Source organism: Rhipicephalus microplus, chromosome 7 (assembly GCF_043290135.1).
Source record: "Rhipicephalus microplus isolate Deutch F79 chromosome 7, USDA_Rmic, whole genome shotgun sequence".
In the NCBI taxonomy this organism is placed as follows: Eukaryota; Metazoa; Arthropoda; class Arachnida; order Ixodida; family Ixodidae; genus Rhipicephalus; species Rhipicephalus microplus.
The window spans coordinates 30,055,615-30,075,412 of record NC_134706.1 but is presented as its reverse complement, the minus strand read 5'-3'; the positions used below and the strand labels follow the sequence as shown (position 1 = coordinate 30,075,412).

At 46.5% G+C, this 19,798-nt stretch overlaps 2 protein-coding genes and 1 long non-coding RNA gene across 3 annotated transcripts; 2 read left to right on the top strand and 1 right to left on the bottom strand.

Moving 5' to 3' along the window:
- Window positions 1-1,476: 1,476 nt before the first annotated feature.
- l(1)10Bb (BUD31-like protein) lies at window positions 1,477-5,260 on the top strand. The gene is made up of 4 exons (XM_037431094.2): window positions 1,477-1,680; window positions 3,368-3,490; window positions 4,551-4,717; window positions 5,127-5,260. Exons 1-4 carry the CDS (start codon window positions 1,587-1,589, stop codon window positions 5,175-5,177), a joined length of 435 nt encoding a protein of 144 aa, XP_037286991.1. The 5' UTR covers window positions 1,477-1,586; the 3' UTR covers window positions 5,178-5,260.
- A 2,099-nt stretch (window positions 5,261-7,359) lies between these two features.
- lwr (ubiquitin conjugating enzyme lesswright) lies at window positions 7,360-18,174 on the bottom strand. The gene is made up of 5 exons (XM_037430814.2): window positions 18,038-18,174; window positions 17,389-17,464; window positions 15,150-15,233; window positions 12,988-13,250; window positions 7,360-7,621 (listed from the first exon to the last, which is right to left on the bottom strand). The coding sequence occupies exons 2-5, from the start codon at window positions 17,452-17,454 to the stop codon at window positions 7,555-7,557; spliced, it is 480 nt and encodes a 159-aa protein (XP_037286711.1). The 5' UTR covers window positions 17,455-17,464; window positions 18,038-18,174; the 3' UTR covers window positions 7,360-7,554.
- Window positions 17,085-18,488, top strand: LOC142767382 (uncharacterized). Its single transcript, XR_012884846.1, has 2 exons — window positions 17,085-17,218; window positions 17,839-18,488. It is a non-coding gene; the product is annotated as an uncharacterized LOC142767382 (long non-coding RNA).
- Window positions 18,489-19,798: the final 1,310 nt, after the last annotated feature.

Sequence of the window (19,798 nt, the reverse complement as noted above, 5' to 3'; positions counted from 1 at the left end):
TGTCGCTGATTATTCCAGGTTCCTCATTTCGGTTTCACCGGCTGGGTCTCTTAACCCTCACAGAGCCGATGGGCTCATTGCACGAAGGACTTCAATTATGTCATTATACCCGACCGCCTGCCAGCCCTATATAGAGTGAACAGTTAATCGCCACATTTCGTTACCGGCGTAACGTTTCTAATTACCTTAAGTAAGCTTATACAGAAACGAACAAAGCTGTATGGGAAGATAGAGGTTTGAGATGAGAAATACATTTGACCAAATTCGGTCGCTAACTTCAGTGACACCCAGTGTTCAAGAGTTGTCCATCGCTAACACACACACACACACACACACACACACACACACACACACACACACACACACACACACACACACACACACACACACACACACACACACACACACACACACAGAGAGACAAACTGTGGAGGCAGCACGTAAATATTTCATATCATTAATTTTTTTATGGATTTCGGCGGCATTTGTTGAGGCAGCCTTCGGGAAGGGTGCTCGAACCCCTCGCAACCCACCGCTACGCATTTTTACATAATTTACAGATTTCGTATATTTACTTTTTTCTTGTGTGCTATATTTAAATTTCTTGGCACTATTTGTGGAGCCTGCCATATTAGCCGCGGTACTTTAAAAAAGCTTTCATGTTTTTTAGCTCAGTGAATTAGCATAACACACGGAAATAAAGTTTACTAAAGCACCCTGGTGCTTCTTGCTAGCTTGCAACTCGTTCTGAATTGAAACGACTCTCAAAAACACAAGACTCACCTTTTCTTCCAATTGCCTCGATCCATTCTTCCCGTATGTCTGTGGCAGGAAACTCGTGAAAACTTACTTTACTTTGTTTGCCTTGTTCCGATTTGCAATATGGCACGCAGCAATACACCATACTTACATTTGAGGTGTCAGCTCATCTAAAAAAAAAAAACTGCACGCGGCCACTATTAGAGCTGACTACTGCAGCTATCTGCCGTCTGCAAGTTTCTGCACACGACCTACTGTGTTTCTGCGTATCTTCTGCAATTTGTGTATGCGTATCGTCTGGAACCATCGTGATTCAGTGTGAACAATGAATGCCTAACAATAGTTTTTTTATCTCGTTGGACTACGTTTTCATTCAAGAAATATTTTCATAATAAATTTTCCTTCATTTGTAGAAAAGTTCCCGTCTGCTTGCCACTGTGACCCTTTGTGTGCTTTTTTTACGGTTCTATTTCTGCTTCAAACGTCCACACGAATGCAGCCAACTCTGACGAGGAATCATATCGCTTTATTTGCCATATTTTACACATTCATACACAATTCATGCACAATAAGAACGATTTGCACTGCCACAGCGATGGCTGAAGCAGACGACAGCGAACAGGTGCTGCCTAGCGCCACGCCGCTCGTAGGTGACGGCCCTAGCGGCAGAAGGTATGAACTAGAACGTGGGCGCTGGAAGAGGTGCTCTCTGGGCAGGTCAGGAGTGTAGTAGGTCATGGTCCTGACGCGCAGTGGGTCGGATTTCCTAGTGGTGCGTGTTTTTCGCGATTGAATAAAAACAGCGGCTGGTGTGACCCGATCGAGACATGGGAAAGGTTAGGCGAAGCAAGAAGCCCCCTCCCGAGGGCTGGGAACTGATCGAGCCCACTCTGGACGAATTGGAGCAGAAAATGAGAGAATGTGAGTGCTTTGCTTGTTTGCGTCTTCACTGTGTTGCGACGAGGGCCTGGCCGGCGGCGTCACTGTGACATCGCTTTAATAAGTTTCTCCCGCGATCGCTTATTGATCGGCTCAATCATATCATTACGAAACACGCAAGAAAACAATGCGACTAGAAACGGACCACAGTCTTGCTGAGAACTTGCGGCTGTATGTAGTTGCGCTCTGCTGCGCGAATGAGTCTCAGCTGTTGCTTGGTTGAATTATGTCGCGAGAGTTCGATTGTGCATTTTCAGTGTGCAAGTTACACACGCGCAAGAAAGAGTGTCGTTGCGTTATTTGGCTGCCAGACACACCAGGTGATCGAGGTTGGATTCATTTTGCGGTTTCTCGGGAAGTGCGGCGCAACACAGCAAGTACAGCTTATCATCAGATGGATATCTAGTATTGCGCCCTGGGAGCTTCAAGAAAAGCTCGAACTACGCTTCGTTCATGAATGTGGTCCTGAAAAATTAGCAGTGTTGGTCATCTGAAGGCTCCGTGCTAAAAAGAGCGGTGTTAGTGCATCTTAACCAGTGCATTTCTTTCAAATCACCGCTAAAAACACGACGCAGATACTTTTGCCTTGCGAATGTACATTTCCTTTCGAACGGATTGGTCAGTGGGGTGTTGTGGTACGTGTTCGCAAAACACTGACAAAATTAAGAAAAATTGACGTTGGGGTCTATCAACAAGGGTGATCATTAGAATTCTCAGCCCGAAACCAATATTCCTAGAAGGGCGCATCATTTTATAATGAATATAACCGGACTAACGCAAAGTCGCTCGTCAAAACATTGGCTTACATTTGGGGCCCCGCCGCGGTGGTCTAGTGGCTAAGGCACTCGGCTGCTGACCCGCAGGTCGCGGGTTCGAATCCCGGCTGCGGCGGCTGCATTTCCGATGGAGGCGGAAATGTTGTAGCCCCGTGCGCTCAGATTTGGGTGCACGTTAAAGAACCCCAGGTGGTCGAAATTTCCGGAGCCCTCCACTACGGCGTCTCTCATAATCATATAGTGGTTTTGGGACGTTAAACCCCACATATCAATCAATCAATGGCTTACATTTGGGTCTTTCCATTCTGCTGCTGCTGTTCAAAACAGAGTGACTTTTCCTATGCCACAGTGGTCAGACTGAAAAAAAAAAAAACGAACCTCGTGCTATGTTTTTCGCAGTATGACTAAGTAGTTCCAGGCATTGGACTAAGTTGTCAGAAGTGCCAAATGGTTGCTTTGATCAAACAGCGACTGCTTTGGCACATAACGCATGGCTGCACTAAATAAAACACGCACAAGAAAGAAATGCACACTGGATGTGCGCAAACATCTCTTCCTTGTCTCCGTTTCTTAGCGCAGCCATGCATTATGTTCCAAGAATGCACCGAATAGCCAGACCAAAAGCGTTACTGCTTCAGCTCGGTTGCTGGCTACTTGATTTTTCAGTCGCACAACTGTAGTCATGTCACAAACCTCAGAACCACTCAGATTAGTAGAAAGGGGATGTCTGCTTATTTTACAAAGTGTTCTCATTGCTAGCAGGAGCACACTCATTGTGCCAAAGGGCAGCTCACTTTAGCCATGTGAACATTGACTCCTTGGTCTGAAAATGGTCGCGCGACCAACACTGGTCGCAAGTGCGCAACAGGCCTAAGAAATCCATTTGGTTTCAGGTGAGACGGAGTCTCACGAGGGCAAGCGCAAGGTTGAGTCCCTGTGGCCCATCTTCAAGATCCACCACCAGAAGTCCCGATACGTGTTTGACCTCTTCCACAAGCGAAAGGCCATCAGCAAAGGTGCGTTCCGCTTGTCACCGTTCACCAATACTTCTCTTTTGCACGAACTACGATGCGTCCATCATTGGTTTGTTTGTTTTACTTGGCACCGTGACTGCGTCTTTACACACAGGACCAAGGAAATGACGAAAGGTTAGAGGGAAGACATGACAAATATAAGCTGACTCAGAAATAAAGCTTATTCATGCAAAAAACAAAAAAAAAAACTTGGAGAAAACATTGCACATGTGTACACCAGTACACCTAGCTAGCTTTCCATTTGCAAAAGCACAGAAACCACTAGAAACATGACAGAAGATACATGTAATTAGCAGTTAGACGTATCAAGAAGTTGTTTTTTCTTGCTCTGCATGAACTTGTTCAACTAGGTATGTACTGTACCATGACTGTGTTATACTACACTCAAGCCTCATTATGACGACGTTGCATCTTACAGGAAAATAAGTTTGTTACATTCAAATATCCGTTATAGAGGCATGTTCTAACGCTATATCTTTTTCAAGACTATTATTCATTCACCTCGTTATAACCGATATTTCGTTTGATCTGGGTGTGTTATTTTGTGGTCTGAGTGTACTAATGAGGCGTAAGGTTGTTGGGCAAGCATGAACTGTTGGGTGAGTGGGCGTCAAGTGTGTAGGCAGAAATTTTTTTCGGAGGGGGGGGGGGGGGGGGCACCTTTTTTATTTCTGGAGGGACACCCCCTTGAAATGGTCGATTTGCGCTTTCTATGCCATGGCGAAAGATATTTTGGGGTTGGGGGGGGGGGCACAGGCTTGGTGTGCCCCCCCCTGGCAACGCCCCTCGTTAACATGGCATTTCAAATGTCAAGAGCAGAGGAATTGCTGATGAATAACTAAACAGACCAAAAGAACATGGGTACTGAAAGAAAAGACCTTTCTTGCTGGTACCCATGTTGTTTTCTTTAGTGCGTGTATACACGAAACACATACATTTACGATGGACTTAGGTTATTGCTACGGCATGTGAGACTCTGCTTCAGCTATATTTGACTGTGACAAGTTTTGTTACTATTTGCGTGATGTGTGTGTGCGCGCAGAGCTCTTTGAGTACTGCATCCGCGAGGGTCTGGCCGACCGCAACCTGATGGCCAAGTGGAAGAAGCAGGGCTACGAGAACCTCTGCTGCCTGCGTTGCATCCAGACCAGGGACACCAACTTCGGCACCAACTGCATCTGCCGCGTCCCCAAGGGGAAGCTCGAAGAGGTACCAATGCAAAAAATTGTTCTAGTTAGCGCCCTTTCGAACTGTTTAGTTATATTTGGGGTCTTACGTGCTAAAACCAGGGCATGATTCTGAGACGCACTGTAGTGGAAAGCTCTGAAAATTTCGACGATTTGGTGTTTTAACATGCGCCGATATCGCACATTACACTGGTTTCTAGCACTTCCCCCCTTTTGAAATGTAGCCACTGTATCCGTGGCTTGTAGCTGTCTTTACACAGTGCTGCATCCCCAAAACTTCAGCTTCAGGATTAAAATTTCCTGTAGCTATTTCTGAAGATACCTTTCAGATGGGTTAAGGTGGGGTGCATTGATTGCAAGCAACCTTTTGCATTGTGTTTATTCAGTGGTGTTATATACGTCATCACGCTTTTTCTTTTTTTTTCTTGCAGGGTAAGATAGTAGAGTGTGTCCACTGCGGATGCAGAGGATGCTCAGGGTGAAAAAACTGGCCACTCATCTCCACCATTGCTGGGAAAGCTCATCTACAGTGTCGCTGAATAAAAACTTCTTTGTACAGCCAAAAGTTGGGTGTGCAGTGATGAGCTTCTCGCCAGCCCCACATAGGTCTGGCACTTGCCATTTTCTTTCCCATAGCCCAAGGTGTCTTTTTTTTTTTTACGCAATAGTGTTGAAGAGCTCGTTCTGCAGCAATAACGAGAACAGTGTCGGCGGCGTTGGTTTTTAGTGGAAAATCGGCACTGTGTGCGAGGGAAAAACTAGGGTAAGATTCCTTCATATTAATAAAATTGTTCGGTATGAGTGGGAATTCATCCAGGTTTTTTGTGCATTAAGTGGGTGTTCTATCATCAAGCCAATCCAGTGCTTGAAAATGTTGCTGATGTCATTGTTATGATCGGTATTGAGTTAAAATTCAACATTGTACGCGGGCACGAAATGAACATAGATGCACATAACAGCATTCAGTTGAACTGGGAAGCTAACTTGTCCATTGCAAGTAGGTGTTGTACCACCCAGCAATGCCAGTGCTTGAAACTGTCATGGAAAAATACACTATATAGAAATTTAATGTACTGCGAGCAGCCTCCACTATGGACATAATATTGCATCACCAAAGAGCAGAATCACGCCAGGTGTCAAAACATGTGAACTGCTCAACGAGTTGGTAGTTTTGCAATGGGTTGGCCCACCCATTGCAAAGTTGTCTGGTGTAATTGATCACCAGCAGCAACAGTAGTGTACAGCTGCACAAATGCACTCGTTGCCTTGCAGTTGCGTAGCGGGTACTACGGAAATGCCGAAAGGGAAGAATTAAGACGTAGCTGGCACTTCTCAACTGTACTTGCAGTAAACATAGTAGGATAGCTCAAAATGCTCAATGTGATACACCTTGGATGGTTTGTTTTCTTCCGGTATGTTGTCCACCAAGAAGCAAAGCGATTGAGGAGGTGATGCGAACGGGGCTTGAATTACGTTGTACTTTCAAGAGCGAAGCTCAAGCACTCTCAGGAAGTTTTTTTTTATTTTTGTGCTCTCTACCAATACCACGTTCTAGTAGAGGCCTAAGATCGCAACCTAACGCTGAGTCAAGAACAGGACACAAACTGTATGTGCATCTACAACTATCAAGCTACACTCAAACCTCCATATAACAAAACTGGATATAACAAAATGTCGGTTATAACAAAATTGCCTAAAAATATTTTTGCAATATATATAGGGTTAAAAATAAACCTTTATAACGAATTTTTGGATATAATGAACTTATTTCGTGTAAGGTGCAATTTTGTTACGAGGTTTGTGTATATCGAACACTGCATGTCACATGACTGCACAGCACTACTCGATGCCCACAGATAGCATCGTTGCTTGAGTATGTGGAATGCCTAGGAAACAAAGACGGTATTGAAGTATCAAACAAGAAATGCAATTAAAAAAAAATGAGCAGTGCAAATTTTTTAATGCAACAATTCAGCACTCGTGCAGAACTTGAGTGGTGATGAGCCAGAATCGAAACCAGGCAAGTAATCTACCACAGAGCCGTGCCAGTGTTTGAAACTGCTTTGGAAAATCTTTAGTCATTCTATTGCTCAAGGATTTAATGTTAACAGATGCAACACTGCACGACACAAGTGGTGAATCGCATCAGGTGTCATCACATCGTGAAAATATCATTGACAAGCGAGCGGTTTAAAAAGTTTTTTTTTTTAAGAGTCGAGCCACAATTCACAAAATCCTCGTCATCGCCAGCAAGCAGCTTTGCAGGTGCGTGCATAGCGCAAAATTAAATTATGAGTGATCGCTTTGTGGGTACTCTGAAATTTTACTTGCAGTAGGTGCTCCACAGAGTTTAAAGCGGACAATTTTGTGAAAAGATGTTCCTTTCCCCACCTCATTGCCGACTGTGTGTGCGGAGAAACTAATTTCTGTATATGGATGAGGAGAAGCGAAACATGCCTTTTTAACGCCACTGCGTTTCACACACGCCTAAAGGTGAATGTGAAAGTGTCCTGCCATATTTTTGTTTCGGGACCATTTTGAAACGCACCTGTTGTGGCGTGGAAAACAGCTTGATCGATGGGCTAGCTCGACGAGTTGAAACGATACACCATCGAGTCGAGCACAGCGCACGACAGTGAAGGACAATGTGTTTAACGATTCTGGTTAAAAAAAAAAAGGAAGACTTTATTTACAAAACTTAAGATTATAATAGCGCCAATCGTGCCGGTCGAAACCAGTGGCAGGGTCGGGTTGTGCAGGGTGGCCCAATCGCAAAGTTCTGCACGCGGCGGCCGACAAAAACGTCGAAGTCGCTGTTGCAGTAGATTGGTAAGTGCATTTCTCTCTTCTCCATCTTCTTCACTCCGACGATGCCATCTGTTTTGCTTGCGCTCTGATGCGCTTCTCGTACTCCAGGGCGTTTTGGCTGTGGTATAAAAAATAAAAGCATAGAGTTACGCGGCACAGAAAAAAAAATTAATATTTGTTGTAGGTTTCCCACGTGGAAGCTTCTAAAGTGCATGATGCATGTAATGCAGTTGAGTGTAGCTACGAAAAAAAAAAAAAAAGAAAACACCAGGCCTGCGCGGAAGGCGCAGCACAGTTACAGGGAAAGCTAGAAGAGCGGCCTTTCCTTAACACTCATTGGGTAACTGCTGCAAGCACATTTGCTTGATGCTCACTAGAGCATTAATAATAAAAGATTTAGGGTAGTAGGCCAGCATTTGCTATGCTATTTTTTGACATTCTGATAAGCGTAGTATCGCATAAACTATTTCGTGCCAATTGTTCATGCAGTGGCTGACGAGGAACAGGAATTACACCTGAAGTGGGTATGCGCCACGGTTAATAGGTGAACAAAAACAACCTTTTGTAATGGGTTCGAGGCATTGGATGACCCACTCGTTATGCTACTCGCATTGTGCGACGACTGCTTGTTCTTTCACTGCTCTAAAATGCTTTATTAAAAGTGGTATTAACGTAATTGCTTTCCCGACATCAACCCTGCCTAAGACAAGTTTGCAACGAAGTTTCAAGCACCCCGTGGCTCAGTGGTAGAATGCTGGGCTGGCACCCAGCGGACTCAGGTTTGAGCTCCACTGTGTAATTGGTACTAGGTTTTTTTTTTCTAAATTTGCGCAATATGGTTACGGGCACCGGCGGCAGCTAACTAGGGTGCTGCGCGAGACCAGAGTTGTGACCTCACAGCAGCTTTCGCTTTAAAAAAAATCGGTGCGCAGTGCGCTTGGTATCGTATTTTCGGGTGCCGATGTGCCAAACTGCTAGCCCCTGTTCCGAGCAATCCTTGGCGTTTTGGGGGGGGGGGGGGGGGTTACAAGCTTGACTGTGGGGTCTGCTGCCAATGCATAAAATGCCCGTCTGCAGTTCCAAGGAGCTAGTGCATGATGTGCTTCGTTACTTGAGAAGAAGCACGTTGACACGAGTGCACTAGCACGTCGTTTTTGCTCGCAATGTTCGCTGTCAGCGGTTAGGCCTAAAGATGACCCGGATGACGCGCCGCGCTCTTAGACCACGCACGTGTTTGTAGTAATCTGATCGAGCATCCGCTTACAGCCCCTAACTAAAGCGTAATTATATCCCAAGTGATCGTGGAGCTGTGAACACGTCACGAAGTAGCGATTTTTGACAGCCATGTCATCCCGACGCACAAGCAGCAGACAACAATCTCCCAGAGTGAGCAACGGGCCAATGACGAGGCGAGCTTGGGGCGGCCCAAGCCAATGAGGGGCCTAGAAGGTGGCCACAGCCAATCAGGAGCCTCGAAACAACCTTCCAACATTAGCTTTTTGCGCACTTTTTTTATAAAACAAGGAGCCAGCTGAGAAATGCACACGGAGAAAGGCTCTTTCCGATGAGCTCAAAAAGCCCTGTTGGAAAAAAGCCGGCTCCTGGCTGCGAAATCGCGAAGCTATAATTTTTTGAAAATCAGTTTTCTCGTAATTTCAAGAAAAATTTTCACTACCTAGAAGGGTTAAACAAATTTCCCGAAAAATTTCTGCACGGTTTCAGTGTAGATATTTTGGAATCTGATAGAAAAAAGGTTCTAGAAACCGAATTTCAAAAATCGTTTCTATGCCTTTTTTCGTGATACAAAAGGCTGCAAAACACAGCTTTTATCCCTGAAAACCTCTCCAAATGTACTTGCAAAAATAAAAAAAAATAGAAAATAGCTAGCAAAGAGAAGGCGCGCTCGTAATTCTGTGAGCGACCTCTCGTAATTGCGACATCGTTGTCCAACGAGACCAAGGGCCAAAGGTACCGTATTTACTTGTGTAATCTTTGCATTCACATAATTCTCGCACCCCCCCATTACCCAACAAAAATACAATTTCTTTTTTTTTTTCTGGAGTAATTATCCCACCTCCGAAAACTGCGGCAATAATGTCATCTGCTCGTTCTAGCCACTGATGATGATAGCGTGCGTCATATTTTAAGCATCAAGCGTACCATTATTGCACAAAGATTCAAGCCAAGCCAAAGTGTCAAGTGCACGTTGCGGCGTGTTTTGTATGTTGTGTCGGTAATCTCGTCATGTTATGGGGCAATACTGAAGCTACATGGCTGCTTTCAAGTTGAAAGTGATAGACCGTGCACTAAACAACGACAACAGGGCCGCCGGTAGGCCCTTCGGAATTAAAGAGTTTTGTGTTCGCTACTGATGACGGCAGCTGAAAGCCACCAAGGCGCGTTGGGCCAGCCGTGTGCCTAAAACTGCGATTGATGGTAAACTTTACTTCTTCAGAAGGAAACTGCGGACGATTCTGTTAAATAGCCATCAGTTCAATACTAATGGCCTACGCTTACCTTTTGAAGGCTCCTGTTGAGTGACGAACGCTACCGCTACACCAGCAACGCCCACAAGCTCTGCGTATAGTATTCCGATTCTCGACTACAGTTAAACCTGGATATAACGAAACTCAAATTCCCGGGAAAATTCGTTATAAAGAGGATTTCGTTATATGCAGGTTCGGCACGAAAATTTGAAAAATAAATGCACAAACTGAACAAAATGGGGACTGAAGACAGGGCTAACTCAAAATACTTAATCTACAGTAAAACTGCGTTATTATTGTGATAGCAATTGTATGGACACTCTTGGTGGGTTTTTGCTGTCGCTGCCATGTTCCGTAACAAGTCCAAATTGATAACATGCCCCCGCGCATCGTAACTTTCAAGAGCGGGTAAAAGCGCGCGGGCACTGCTAAAACAGAAATCAAAAGAGTGTTTATGTATCAAAGTGCATAAGATAACACCTCCCGCATGTTAGAACTACCATCGATAGCTCAAGCAGAAAGTAAACCACTTGTCTGAAACATGAAACAAAACGTGGGGGAGGGGGGACCGCTCGAGCAACAATAATGCTTTCGGGTTGAAACAGTGCTGTTTCAACCCGAAAAGACTGCGTGAAAAGAGCACTTCTTCCTGGAGTGGCTGTATTCGCAGACACCAGCGTTTTGTACGAGTTCCGCGATACTGGATCCAAAAGAGTTGGCTGCCAGCCTTATAACATTAAAATTTTTTGCTATCGTGTTCATTGCATTGCATTCAATTCACCGTCATGTTGCCAGAACTAATCGGCTAATCGCGAAAGCTACAAGCCTGCAAACTCGCGGCGCAAAACGGAAGCGCGTGACGAGCCGACCTCTGAGATCTGTCATCACCGTGGTCTCCGAGAGTTTCCATCAGCACCTAATCTCATATCCTCGCTGTTGTGAGAACACGGTTATCCGAAATTAAGAAAAGTTAGAGCTTCGCTGCAAGGGCGAAGCAATGAATGCGATAACATGGAATGTAACGCTGAGAACGGCAAGCAGATCGAAACATGCAGCGTGCTTCTCACGCACAAATGACGCGCGAAAACAACATGCACAGGACGAGAACGAACTAACAACGTTCGCCGCTCAACACTTAACGGGCTGTTTAAACAAAAATAAGGCACGAAACGTAATCACAGGCATAGGTATGAGTGCGAACTAACAAGTGCCCCAGCTGTTACTTCGCTGCTTTTGAAAAGCGCACTCTTTTTGCAAACGGCACCCACCCAGCGAGCAAAGAGATCTATGTGTGCCCGGCAACTAAATGCAATCATTCCGGTCAAAGTCGAAGGCACCCGATTTTCCCAACCCAGAGGGTTAGCGCGAGCGCGCCCAGGCATCTAACCCCCCCCCCCCCACTCGCCGCATGTTTCATATATATACGTAATTACTCGAATCTAACGCGCACCCTTTTTCCGGTTAAGCGAGTTCATAAATCGCATGCGCGTTAGAATCGAGTACGAACAAAAAATTACGGTCAATCTATTGCCATCGCAAATCCGAAATGGCCGCCCCCTACGTGCGTCGGCGTGGTGCGTCGGCTATTTCTGCCTATGTGTTTACCATGTGCGGCACTTCGTACGTGTGCTGAGGAGTTCGTCATCTAGTAGTGCATTAGCATCGACGACGTGAAAGGGCCGACTCCAAAAACTCAAGTGCACCACGATGCCGCTTTTAAAAGAAAAGTCATCGCGTGTGCAGAAACAGACGGAAGTCGGGCCGCATCGCGGTCGTTCCCGAAACGTGCGTGCGGGAGCGGCGGAAACAAAAGCAGAAGATTGTTGACAGCAAAGCTTCACGCAAAGGCTTCAGTGAGCCACAGCAGGGTCGGTTTCCGCAAATTAAAGAGCTGCTCCGCGAGTATGTGCTTGAGGAGCGAGCGGCACAGCGGCCCGTGACGACAGAACTGCTCCAAGTGCGGGCTATGCAATTAGTCTTAGAAAAAAGTCTAATGCGGAGCCAGTTTAAAGCGAGCAGGTGCTGGCTAATTAACTATATGAAGAGGAAAGGCTCTTCCCTTCGAAGGGAAACATGCATATGCGAAAACTTTTGCGGAGAAGTACGATGAAAAGCTTTACAGTTTTCAGAGGTTCGTCCTAAACTTGCGGCGCATCAACGGCTACCTGCTTGGGCAAATCTGGAATGCCGATCAGACGCCTCTTTACTTCGACATGCCTGGCACCACAACTGTCGAGAAGAAGGGGGCAAAGCAAGTTCGCGTGCTGACATCGGTCCACGGTAAAACTACAGTGACGGCAAAGCTCTGTTACACGTCAGATGGGCACAAGCTTCGCCCGTACCTCATATTTAAATGGAAGATGCTCCCGAAAGGAATCGTTTTTTCGAGTGGTGTGATCGAGCGGGCCAGCGAAAAAAAATGGGTGCGCGTTGCAATCGATGTCTTACGTTTTTTTTTTTCGCGGTGGAAATCGGGTGCGCGTTACAATCGAGGGCGCGGTAGAATCGAGTAGATACGGTATATATATATATATATATATATATATATATATATATATCTGTGTGTGTGTGTGTGTGCGTGCATCATATGTCTGTGTGTGTGTGTGTGCGTGTGTACGGTGAGTGGCAGCAGCGGCGGCGGCAAAAAAAAAGATCCAGCGGAGACTGTCCATGTAATTGCTATCGCAATAAAAAAAAAAGCTAATTGTCGTGGGGGCCACACTATGCGTGCGTAGTGAAACTATGCACGGCCTCGAAAGCGAAGAGCAAACGACACGGACACAGACGCTGCGGAAAACTATTTGGTAAAGCGCCCTTCATAGGCAACGCGGCCTCAGATATGCGACGCTAACTGCGTCACATATCACAAAGGTAAGGAAAGAAGCGCGCGCAGGTGCAGTCTAGTGCGGCCGTGAATAGAGATGGCCCAAGTCAATTGTCTGTGGACTTACGGCGCCAGCCACGAATCCCTTTTGTGTTAGGAATCTGACGAACTCACCAGTAGATAGTGTATGCCTCCGCCTGCGCCGGGTCTTTGACGTTGGGCTCGTTGAGCAAGTCTTGAACGCCGAGCAGGATCTGCTTGATGGTGATGGCGGGCCTCCAGTCCTTCTCCTCGTCTAACAGGGACAGACACACCGTACCCGAGGGGTACACGTTTGGGTGGAATAGGGGGGGCTCGAACTTGCACTTGGGCGGCGTCGAGGGGTAGTCGTCCTTGAAGACCATGCGCAACTTGTACAGTCCTCCTTCCCAGGGCGTCTGCGTAGCAAATACGACAGCCATAAGTCCAGTGGACTCAAACTTAGCGGAACTCTTCTAAACGTAACTGACATGAATGGCTTCGTACTTGAATTCTGCAGCCCAATTCAACTCTCACTAAATGGAACACCCACGGAAGGGAACACATTTTCCTGGTCCCTTCCGGTAACGTTTGACGAGATTCAACCGTATTGAGTCAATCATTCTCCGATGAAAGCGATGTAAATTGTGCAACGTTCAGTCCAGAATTTAGGCAGAATTGCCACCAGACAGCGTAGCACAGTATAGTCATTACAGCAAGTCACACGGCTAGGTGAATCCACTGATGTGCACAATCAAAACAAACAAAGGAACACAGTAGGGGACTTTCAAATTGCTTAGTGATGTCCTTTCATTTTGTCCTGCAATGGCATAATTAACTACTGCCCAATGTGTTTGAAGTAGCTCAGAAACAAGCTATCCTGAAGCAAATAAGCGGTTTGGAGAAAAGAAAGAAAAAAACCTTGTACAAATAACAAGCCTTGCAACACAACAGAACGTGGACAAACAAAAAATTACATTTCAGCAGCAAATTAAAGACAAGCCAGGTCTTTTTACGCAGAAGTTTTCAGCTCGCAATTTGCCTTTTCCATTTTCCTGTGCTGCCCTCTGCTGTTTTGGTAGGGGCTGGAGGGACTGGCATTGCTTGAATGAAGGCCTCCGAGACCAGCAGTCATTTCGCGACTTTTCCGCTAGGGAAGGGGGCATGAGCCACGCCATTGCGCAAAAGGCAGATTACCGTTTCATACCAAAATTGGAGAGGTACCAGTAAATCATCACCCAAGTGCAGACAAGGCAAATAACTTACAAACACGAACTAGAACATAGCTTGCTCCCTTGTTGATAAAGCAGGCTCAATATGTAAATTAACAGGAAGGTTTAATTGGAATAGTTTACCTCGGGTGACTAAGTGAAAACGGGCGACCGAGCGGGTAAGTAGTGTTGCTTCGATTTTGTGAACTGCCACAAGGTGAACCATGAAAGAGAAGAAAACAGCACTTCGAACAGGATAAAGTGAAGACAGCAGATACTGTGCAAAGTCCTTAAATTTCACTTCATCCTGTCCAAAATGCCGTTTCATTCCCTTTCACCCCAACAAGATTGCCCCTGCAACTGACAGGAATAGTGCTTGCAGGGGCATGTCGTCACGTAGTGCTGTTCACCCCTCTGCTGAACGTGGCTCCACAAGGCAGTGCTCCGCGAAGGGCCACGAGAGTTTATGCTACCAGGGGCATGTCACGTACAATGCTGTCCCCTTCTCAAGTGAACACGGCTCAGCAAAGGTAGTGCTCGGTGGACAGCCAATGAACAAGCGCATGGCAGTGCATTGAAGCTCGGCCGCATGTGTGCAGGGACCCTGGGGGTGACACTTCATGCTATCTGCCACGGTGCTGAAGCATGCCGCTCGTTGATAGCCACAGCCGTGCTGCTGCTCTTGCTTAGCTGTAGTGCAGAACGCTCGTGTTCGTCTGCCCAGCTTTGATTCGATGCTCAGCAGCAAGATGCAAGGGCACTCCACGAAACACGGCCACACTAAGCCATGTTCACTTCACGAGCTGATGCCACTGGAACTATCCGCACAAACATCTCCCTCGGACCAGATGACACGAAAGAAAGCGAGGTAACGCCAAGGTAAACAGAGCTGCCCATAGCATTAGGAGCTAAAATTCATGTGTGGTCTGTGTTTAAAAGGCAGTTATGTATCAATGTTCAACCCACTCGCCTCAGAATCACCTTGAGTGAGATGTTACCACAACTAGTAATGACAAAATTGCAATCACTGGTCCGAACAATATCGAAGCGACCAACTACCAGTTGCACAACGCCACGAAAAGCACGAAAGGGCCAACCCGAACTCACCCCCTGTTTTCCGGGGATGGCGCACTCCCAGTTGAGCAGGTTTAACGTTCCATCCAAGTTCTTTGTCGGCCGGGCGACGAACCCCTGCAAAACAGGCGAAAGCGCCGAAGGATGTCAAACAGTCTGGAATACCTCAGAAAACTGAATACATTCAACACAAGCACACATGGATCGCAGACTTGTGTGGTCTCATGAATCAATCTAGAGCACATTCCAAACATTCATGAGGTTTCTACTCTAATAGTGCATAGACTGTGTAACAAACCACAAAATAAATTCTACATTAACACGTAGTCTAGAGCACAGACTCAACCGCGGTTTCTTTCAAAATTTACAAGGAGGAACTGGCGCTGCGATCGTTCTAGGAAATGGCGGATAGTACTCGAATAAGCCTCATCTTCGCACTTGCGGCTTCGATTATCGTTGTTGCCTAGGTTTTTATCAAATTAAAGAATAGATTGGTGTGAACTTTGAGACCAGATTTTCAATGGTGAGCATGAAAAAAGGTTAAAAGCGCGAGTGCACCTGCTGAACATCTGCTGAACTTCGTCTTGTGACAAAGCAGGTGCAGGCCACACGGACCCAAAAGAAAAATTTAGACCAATCTGTGTACTACCCATCATTCCCAAGCAATCAATTGCCATAGCAGCTCCCATAGACAGTGGAGCAGAAAAAGTACTGTTTTCGAGCAGTCATAAGTGTTTTAGGAGCAGAATGAATGCTAGTTTGGAGCAGCTACTAGAGCAAGTACTAAATTTGCAATACATTATTTGGAGTTAAGAGCATTATCAAAGCATTTCGTAAATATTAACATTTAAAAACTGTTGTCAAATAAGCAGTACATAATTGGTATGAGGTGTAAAAGCAATCCAGCTCTTTTTTCCCATTTCATCACACTAGCCTGCATACCTAGCTGAAAAAACAGTCAAATGAGCTATACGCTTATTACAAGTCAGTTCTTGTTGCAACAATTAACCTCAGAGCCAATAATGCTGAACATCAGTTGCACAAAGAGGTGATGGTACAGAGATCCTCTTCAGTTGCCTGGGGGCTTATGAGTCGGTCCAACAGTAAAAGTTCATCATTCTCATTCTCTCAGAGTCGTTTCGGAGCAGGCTTGTAGCAATTACTGAGAAAACAAAAACTACTGTTTGGAGCAGCAGTCCTCTTTTGGAGCAGTTTGGTGAAGCCCTTACATCCCTGCATAGACTTTAGGGACTAGGCTACCTCATTTCCTGTGAACCAGACCACTAAATGAATTTCGCCTTTATCTTGTGGTCCACACCATAAGTGCTGTGGACTGTGTGGAACAGTCTACGCTGTAGCCCAAACACCTCTCTTGACGGTGATTTTCATTCACAAGTGGCAGAATTGTGGCCCGGTCCACGGATTCGGCGATGCATTGTCGCGCTTCCAGCGCTATCGCCCGATTGATTGATATGTGGCGCTTAACGTCCCAAAACCACCATATGATTACGAGAGACGCCGCAGTGGAGGGCTCCCGAAATTTCGATTGATTGATATGTGGGGTTTAACGTCCCAAAACCACTATGATTATGAGAGACGCCGTAGAGGAGGGCTCCGGAAATTTAGACCACCTGGGGTTCTTTAACGTGCACCCAAATCTGAGCACACGGGCCTACAACATTTCCGCCTCCATCGGAAATGCAGCCGCCGCAGCCGGGATTCGAACCCGCGCCCTGCGGGGCTCCCGAAATTTCGACCACCTGGGGTTCTTTAACGAGCATCCAAATCTGAGCACACGGGCCTGCAACATTTCCGCCTCCTTCTGAAATGCAGCCGCCGCAGCCGGGATTTGAACCAGCGACCTGCGGGTCAGCAGCCGAGTACCTTAGCCACTAGACCACCGCGGCGGGGCCAGCGCTATCGCCTGCTGTCGCGAACTCTTACTCTCCACGGCACTCCGGCCACCATCGACATCAAGAACATGGGCCACTGACAGCAATAAAGGTGTTTCCAGAACAATCCTGCGCGCGTAGATCTCTTCCTCGACTGCTACAAAGGCAGAGCCTACAATGACTCATAGGATCGGCACCACTTCAATGGCTGTAAGTTCGTCCAACCCTAGCCCTTCGGACGTAAACTGCGCTAGCGTACTTGCGCAAAAACAAGGCGCCTTTCCCGTTGACATGGACGCGGTTAAATCGCACGCAACCCCGGCAAAATGCATCTGTGTGAAACAACGCTGAACGGCGTAGCATCACAGAGGGTTACTTACAAACGGATGGTCTTTCCTCCACGCTTTCCGCTCTTCCGAGAGTCTAGCGATGGCGATTCCGGACATGTTAGTTCTTCTGCAATTAAAGAAATAACAATAAACAAACACTCGAAGGCCTCGCGTTGGCGGCATAGATCCGAACGAATATCGCCGAGCACTAGTTACACAAGGGGACACATTTGCTACGTTGTAGGTGTTCCCCTCGAGCTCAGGTGTGTAAGTACAACAAATTTCACACGCGCAAAACGCACAAACGATTAGCAATGCATGGCGGTCAACTCGTGCAGGCACGTCGGCGAAAGACCTCGTCGACGGAACGGGCCCACATTTTTGTTCGTACGGCCCTGCAGCGGCCTTACTCGGCAGTAGTCGCAAGTTTAAGGCATCGTAGAACGAGGCGAAACCCGCGCGGTATTTATTTCTCTTTTTGTTTCTTGATTTTGAACGCAGAATACCCACGCTCTCAGCTGTCATGATGGACAACCAACGCCGACGATACAAGCTAACCCTAGCCGCTGCTGCGATACGCGATTCACCGACGAGCAGCGGTAGCACCGGAACCGGGAGAAGCACACCAACACACACGGAGGTCCTCGCTGAAGTTAAGAGACAATTGCAGAGGCCAGTGAGACCGGGAGTTAATACGAACCGTGGACCGGGAACAAGCTCAGCTCCGTTTGCGCCGAAAACCCTCCAGCTCGTAGGTCGAGGGACGCGAGCGCGGTAGCGTGAATGGGACAAACACAGTCGAGAAGGCGACCGGAGGTGAGCGTTGCGGTCCGAAACGGTGACAAAATACGTTTCAAGCGCTCGCAGCGCCCTAAGTGCACGCTCATCTGTTTTATTGTTAAACGTGTCACAAAAAAAATTGCTGTGGTAAAAAAAATCGCCTTTTTTATGACAAAGCGTGAGCTGCAAATATTAATAAATTTTAGCAAAGGCTTGTTTTGTGTGGTTAACACAAATCTCAAAGGCCACGCTTTTAGATATAAAATTGTTATACCAACGGTGGCAATGACGTATTTTTATTACGGTTTCTCATAAAAACACGACTTTTAAGAGTGGCAACAAAATAAATTGTCACTACTGAGCTTCATCGATTTACCAAGTCCCGGATCACTCGCCGGCAGCCCGCGGACGCCTCGGCCTAGAGGAGGCGTTGCCTCTGCTCATAGACGGCTACGTCACATGCTCGTCGGCCGATGGTCCGCGCCTGCCTCATAGTCTTCGTTGTGGTCATGTCAGTGTCGTGTCGCTTTAGTGCAAATGTGCCTTTAAAATGCCCAATGGCATCTAAGAGTTCTTCGACAAATCGTTAAACAGATGCATGGCAAAAAGTTAGTAACATTACGCAAAAGAACCGTTGCAATCTTTAAGTGTCTGCAAGCTTACGTAGTAAAAAAGGTCATACAAGTTAGTAAGTGCCCAATAAAGTTAGCAACAGCTTCTATAACTCACTATTGGCATGAGGTTGCAAGCTTTCTACTGTTTTTTTTTTAAGAGTGCACACTTAAGGTACAGTGATGTCGAAATTGAGCGAGACAGGACGAAGTTAGGAGAAAATAAACGTGTGAGAAGGAGGGTTATCCAGGGCACTAAACCGGCTTAAGCTCGCAAGCCTGTTCGAAACTGCGCCAGGTGTTTTTTTTTTTATATATATATAATGGAAGTGTGGACTTTCAATTAGTTAAGGAAAGGCAAGGTACGAGTCATGTGAAGTTGAAAGCCGCTAGGCAGCCAGGTGGTATTCTACAGTGCTAAGAAAGTGCAACAAAACCCCATACTTGAATATAGCGCAACAGCCTAACATACAATGACAAAATTCGGTTCAAATGCAGACGCCGGACCATTCCCAATCGTATTAAAATGCGTGACAAATTGTTAAAAAGAAAAAAAAAGAGAAAATCTCTGGAGTGCGGCCTCACTGGAGACCACCTGCCGGTAAGGCACTTCCTCACAAGAGCAGGATTGGCCACCCTGTTGCAGTACTTGGCCACTACCTCCCGTGACTACAACAATAAACACTTGGCCCTCAGTCCCCAGAGGCTGCGAATCATCTGTCCAAGGGGGCGGTCAGACCTGTGACGCAGCAGAGGGTGCTAAGAATCTCTGGGTCCGGAGAGGACGCCGTTGGAATTTGAACTTTGCCACGTTCAACGCTAGAATACTATGTAGTGATGCGAGTCTGTATCTATGCTATTCGAGGACTTAAGAGGGTGTGAAATGGAATGCAGTAGGGCTAAGCGAAGTTAGAAGGACATGTGAGGCTTATACAGTGCTGAAGAACGAACATGTTCAATGCTACCGTGGATTAGTTGACAGAAAAGAACTAAGGGTGGGGCTTCTTGTACACAGGAATATCGCTGGCAGCCTAGAGGAATACTATAGCATCAGTGAGAGGGTGGCAAGT